We start from the raw sequence: 6,000 nt of genomic DNA, 5'->3' as shown, positions 1-6,000 counted from the left end.
CTCTCGACTTTTTGGGGCGAGAATTAGTTGGAATTCGGGGTCTGAGTCGACGACATATGTCAAGGTTCTAGTTTTTGGGGGCATTGACCAATGCCCATCTCCTAGATGTTCAAGGTGGGTGGTCTGGTGAGTTGGATTTTCTTTTTCTGTTCTTTTTTCCCCACTTACATGTCAAGCTTGGTGTGCTCTTTCGTGGGTTCATGTGAATTGGAGTTCAAATCTATTTGCAGTACCCTTGCTTTGTAAATTTTAGAGGGCTATCTTCATGTAGGGGGCTCGGTTTAGCAGATTTGAGTCATGGTTTCCGTCACTTCTATCAGGGTTTAGATCATGACAATGTCTATATCTTGTGCATGATGAGTGGGCTGCCTTCATCACCTCTTGAAATGCAGTATAAATTGAGGTAGTGGCTTTTTGTTGGATCGCCGCCTCCAGTAGCTGACTCTGGAGAAAGCATCGCAAGCATAGGCAAATTAGTGGAAATGGATCATGAAGATCAGAAATGCCACTCTCGGGACCAGGACAAATTGATAGAAGAACAAGATAAGGATTCATCGTCTGCATCTCTGCCAATGCTGACTGACCGCAGTGGGCAGGATAACACTGGAGAGAGGCCTATGCCAAACCAGACCGATATTGTTAAAGCTCTTGAAGTGGTTGAGAGGGACTCTGTTGCTATTGCCGAGAGTTTCGCATCTCTATTTGCTTCACTTCGCTTGGCTCTATCTGAGGTTGGTTTGATCAAATTGTGGCCATGACTTATCCCTTTGTCTAGCGTTCCCAGCTTGCCTAAGTTGGTTCAATGCCATATATTTGTAGAGGAGATTCATGCATCCCAAAGATGACACTGAATGATTTGACATCCCTCTTGGCTTTTCATGGTTCAGTGTGATTGCTGCAGCATTAATAAAATTATCAGATATTTCAGTCCTGTCATCTTCATGGAAAGTAAATCATAAGAAGAGATTTTGATAAAATTATAATTTGAAGATTGATGATGCTAAAAGAAATTAGAGATTGAAGATTAATGATTTATGTAGGTTCTTTGGGTAACTTTTTGACGGCAAACCATGAGAAGAACTTTGAGAAATCTTTGATGCTATGTAAAGGTTTACTTTTGTCACACGTTAGACTTGTCAAGATAAATTTTAGAGAGATTGAATTGTCAGCATTAATAAAGTGTCAATGAAGACACATTTCCCATGTGCTTTTGCATTTAATTCATGAGCTTCTTTGGTATGTTTTAGGAATTATTTGCAGTCCGGAGTTCATTTACCTTGAAATATGGAAGATTTATTAATTTTTATGAGGCTTCTCGGCAGAAGAACAGCACAAGTGCCATAACTTGCAGCACGCCGGGACACTTAAGTGCCATAACTTCCAAACGGTACACTTAAGTGCCACTTTTTTTCGAGTGGGACACTTAAGTGCCACCTCCCGCGACCCTTGCCGGAAATCCTACGTGGCAATATTTTATTATTATTTTTTGCCTACGTGGCTCGCCGGAGCTCCAAATCAGCATAAAAATTAACAAAAAAATTTTTAAAAAGAAAATTTTAAAAATTTTAATTTTAAAAAATTTTAAAAATTTAAAAAAAAAAATAAGAAAATTTTAAAAAATTTAAGAATTTAAGAAAAAAAAAAAGTGGGGAGGTCGAACGGGCGGCCGAGGGTCGAGCCCTCGCCGCCGCCGCCTCCCGCCGCCGCCTCCCCGCCGTCGCCGGGAAGGGCCGGCGACGGAGGGGGGAGGGTCGGTCTGGGGTCGCCGGCCCCCGGCCGACCGACGGCGAGGGCTGCGAGCCCTCGCTAATCGCGCGAGGGCCGCGACCTCGCCCAGATCCGGGCGAGGGCTCGCGGGCCCTCGCCGCCCGATCGGCCGGCCCCCGGCCAGGGCCCGGCGACCCCGCCGACCCTCCCTCCGTCGCCGGCCCTTCCCGGGCGGCGGCGGGGAGGCGGCGAGGGCCCGCGACCCCTCGCCGGATCAGGCAAGGGTCGCGCCCGCGCCTGATCTAGGGCGAGGGTCACGGCCCTCGCCCAGATCCGGCGAGGGCTCGCGGGCCCTCGCCACCTCCCGCCGCCGCCGGAAGGGCCGGCGACGGAGTGGGAGGGTCGCGAGGCCCGCGAGCCCTCGCCTGATCTAGGGCAAGGGTCACGGCCCTCGCCGCTCGGGCGAGGGCTCGCAGCCGCCTCGCCGTCGGTCGGCCGGGGACCGGCGACCCCGGCCGACCCTCCCCCCTCCGTCGCCAGCCCTTCCCGGCGACGGCGGGGAGGCGGCGACGGCGGGGAGGCGGCGGCAGCGAGGGCTCAGCCCTCAGCCGCCCGTTCGACCTCCCCCACCCTTTTTTTTTTTTTTTAATTTTTCATTTTCTTAATTTTTTAAAATTTTTAAATTTTTCTTAATTTTTTAAATTTTTTGAATACTTTATAATTTAATTAATTTTTATATTATTATTTACACGTAGGCACAAAACGGCGTCGTTTTGCGTTTTCTCTGCCACGTCGGCGTGCAAAACGACGCCGTTTTGGACTAAACTCGCCGGAAAATTGCCACGTCAGCCATTTGGCCGGATTTTCGCCGGAGTGGCACTTAAGTGTCCCATTTTACTCCGATGATGGCACTTAAGTGTACCATTTTAAAGTTATGGCACTTTATGTCCCGGCGTGCAAGTTATGGCACCTGTGTCCTCACCTCGAGGCTTCTCTGATGATACTCACATTGAAGGAAAAAATTATGAGCCAAATATAGCATATTAGTGTGCTCTTGAGATGTCTTAATTGCGTGAAGTTTTAAGGTGCTTTCCTATTAAAATTTACATTTCGAGAATGTCTTAAATTTTTATTTAGGTGTGATACCTTTCAAAATCAGAATCTTGTGCTGTTGGAATAGCTCCATATTCTGTTAAAAGAGAAATTACAACTATCACTCTTTGGTGGCTATTCCCGATATTACAAGCTCTGTGTTTATCTGGCTAGATATTGTAAAATTGCAGGTAACTTCTTGCTCAACAGATCATATGCAGTGCTTCAATGATGCTGCTGGACGCCTTCAAGAATCTGGTAAGTTCCTCAAAATAAAGTAAAAATCTGTTTCTTTTCCTGACAATGAATGACTGCTAATGGACTTGTAATCCGAAATTTGCCCCGTGAGATAAGTTCATTTGCTGAGCTAAACCCACCAGCCTGTTCTGGTCAGCGAGCATGTTATGTGTCTTTTCTCCCAACATCAACTGATGATGGTCATGTGCGGAACCTGCTCACTAGTATTGACATCTAAGGGTTGGACGCACTGCTGGTGGACTGTTGTCTTCATATATGTTGGAGATTGATGGATACATGTGTATGCATTCACACATGCTTACGGTTTTCGCATGCTAGATAATTCAAGGCTGTTTGCTGGTTTTCTAAAATGCTATTTAAACACAAAATGTAATTTCTAATGATTTGAAAGTGTAACTAAAAGAAGATAATTAATGGGATTTTCACAACATTTTGCAATTCAGTGCATGCTGTTGATATGAAGCTCATGAGATCTTTGTAATCTTCATGCTGATTAAGTTGGGTTAGAGGCAGTAATTGGTTGAGGATAGTCTCATTAAAATTATTCCATATATTTTATATGTTGATGGATGCTTCTTTTTGTGTATTTTAATCTGAACCTTGTTGTTCCTTCTCTTTTTTGTAGTGCTTGATGCAGCAACAAAAGGAAATCGGTACATAAATTCCTGTCTAAGGTAGTCAGGCTTTGATGCCTAACTTTGCCTTTCGGAACTTCATGTTGTGTTTGTCTGCACTTATGGAAACTGCTAATCTGAATATCATTCCTTATCTTTCATGTTACATGCAAGAATGTTGTTCTTCTATGTTTTACATGTGATGTGCTCAACTTGACTCAAGAAATTTTTTTCTGTGGAAACTAATAGCGAGGTTTTTGCATCTTCTTTTCACATAAAAATTCTTATTGTCAATGAGAGAATGCAAGTGATTTCCTGGTGTGACTGGAACATTAGATTATTAGCTTCTTGAATCAAGAGCAAAGGATGTGCATTAATTCAGCTGAAGAACCCGTTGCTAACACCATTCCAGCTTTTAGACTGTTCATTATATACTAAGTTGGTGGATATTCCCTTCTTTCCTCATTTGATGGAAACTCAAACTCTTGTATATGCACCTTAAGAAATCCTTTGAAGGATCAGTCATGACAAACATTATATCTTGTTGAACCTCTGTTGCTATTTGGAATTTAGTCACATTTTGCTCTTTAGTAATCGGTGTTTGCTAGTGTCAGTAAGTTTTTTGGCTTGGATTCTTGTTATTGCAGATTAAATGAAGAAATGAAGGGCATGGAAAGTCTGGCGACACAATTGCATCCTTGACTAGATGGAAAAAGTCCTTATCGTCGTTGCAGTGTTTGTCCTGAACACATTTTTGTCCTGTGAACTTAGAAATTTAACGAAAAGCATCATTTTACTTCTTACAAACGAGCGACACCCATTCACCGGAAAGTAAAAGCCACACAGTTTCTTTTTTTTCCTAGTTGAATTAAAGGTTTGTGCTATCATTTGTGTTTTCCTTGACATTGCTTCAGAAGAATTCTAAGGAGGAATGTTGATGCTTTAGATTCTGCTGTCAACAAGGTTGTCCGGCTTCCATGACATCGGATAAGCTGTCGATGCACTTCTGTTTCCCTACTTAAAGATCTCTTCTTATGAGAGTCCTTGTCTTGCCAACACGATACTTGAAGTGCTGGAGTGAGAGGAAAGATGATCATGTCACTTGTAAGATTCATTTTCGCCATTCTTTTGCATCTCTTGCCGTTGGTTGTATATTATCCTCCTGACTTTGGATTGGTCTACCTTCTTCTCTCTCGTATTCATTTTCCCTCTTTCTATTTGATCGTCTCAGCTTTTGCGATTTTTTGCAATCACAGCTGAGGAGTAGGCAGAATGGCTTTTACTACATGTGACATGCCATGCTCATTTTAGGGAGGAAATATGTAATTTTTGGGGCTCTGTTTACTTGAATAGCCAAATCTGAGCCCGACTTCTGACTTCCATTGTGCATTTTCGAAACCGGCGGGGGCATTTGAGGCAAGTAGCAGATTCATTTGGGGAATTGGTGTGGTGGGGATTGAGTTGATGCGCGGGGGCATCGGGGCCTATTTGTCTTGCAAATACATGGATGACCTGAGCAATCTCAACCTACACAACTCAATTGCATCGTTCAAGTCTGTCTCGCATCTGATAAGTTGCCATGGCGGCCATTTCCACTGGCTCTGCCACTCGAACGAGACTATTGTCCCCTTGTCACTCCACCGCTGCCATTGCTATATTGATGGCACGACACACTTGTTATGTTATGAACATTTAAGTGCGCATTTGGGATACATGAGTTCACTCTATTTCAATAATTGAAAAGTGTGAGCCCTACGTGACACCCTCGTAATTTAATGGCTGTTGTGTCTTCGCTTCCTTCCACTTCATTGCCGAAGGCCATAGCGCTTGCCTTTGGCCGCCGAAGGGGCTCTAGGTCTCTCTCTGAGCTCTGTTTTTAACCCTAATTTTGAATGAAAACACCTGATTACAATGGCTCGATTCTCTGTGAACTCGCTGTTTCTTCTCTGAGGAATCATGATCCAAGCTCGATTCAATTCGTTTTAATTTAATGTAGTTTGCAAAATCTTCCCCGTGAGAGGATGTGCGCATTATATTACCGGGGCTCCCACAATGGCTATTCCATTTTCAGCCTCCGGAATGACTAGGCTGTTGCTGCCCACTCCATGGAGCCCCACCATCGTGAGGCCACCACCCAGGAGCTTGAGCTCGAGGCCTTCTGAAGGCAAATCGCGGTCGATTCCTTGACCTGTCCACCGTCACCGCCAACGGCACGCTCTCCATCACCTGGATTTAGAAGCTCCTCGACGCCTTCCTCTGTTGCTAAGAGGAGTTTAGGGTCCACCTCTTCAACAACAGGGCCTATGTGGTGAGAACGCTGACCGTGGAG

General features: G+C 44.5%; 1 protein-coding gene across 1 annotated transcript; it reads left to right on the top strand.

Moving 5' to 3' along the window:
- The first annotated feature begins 346 nt into the window (after nucleotides 1–346).
- Nucleotides 347–4,896, top strand: LOC120287694. Its single transcript, XM_039300906.1, has 5 exons — nucleotides 347–731; nucleotides 2,991–3,057; nucleotides 3,683–3,731; nucleotides 4,319–4,363; nucleotides 4,586–4,896. The coding sequence occupies exons 1-5, from the start codon at nucleotides 483–485 to the stop codon at nucleotides 4,650–4,652; spliced, it is 477 nt and encodes a 158-aa protein (XP_039156840.1). The 5' UTR covers nucleotides 347–482; the 3' UTR covers nucleotides 4,653–4,896.
- Nucleotides 4,897–6,000: the final 1,104 nt, after the last annotated feature.

The sequence above is a fragment of the Eucalyptus grandis genome, chromosome 8 (genome assembly GCF_016545825.1).
Source record: "Eucalyptus grandis isolate ANBG69807.140 chromosome 8, ASM1654582v1, whole genome shotgun sequence".
Taxonomy (NCBI): Eukaryota; Viridiplantae; Streptophyta; class Magnoliopsida; order Myrtales; family Myrtaceae; genus Eucalyptus; species Eucalyptus grandis.
The sequence above is the reverse complement of the archived record's forward strand: the minus strand, read 5'-3'. Positions and strand labels throughout refer to the sequence as shown.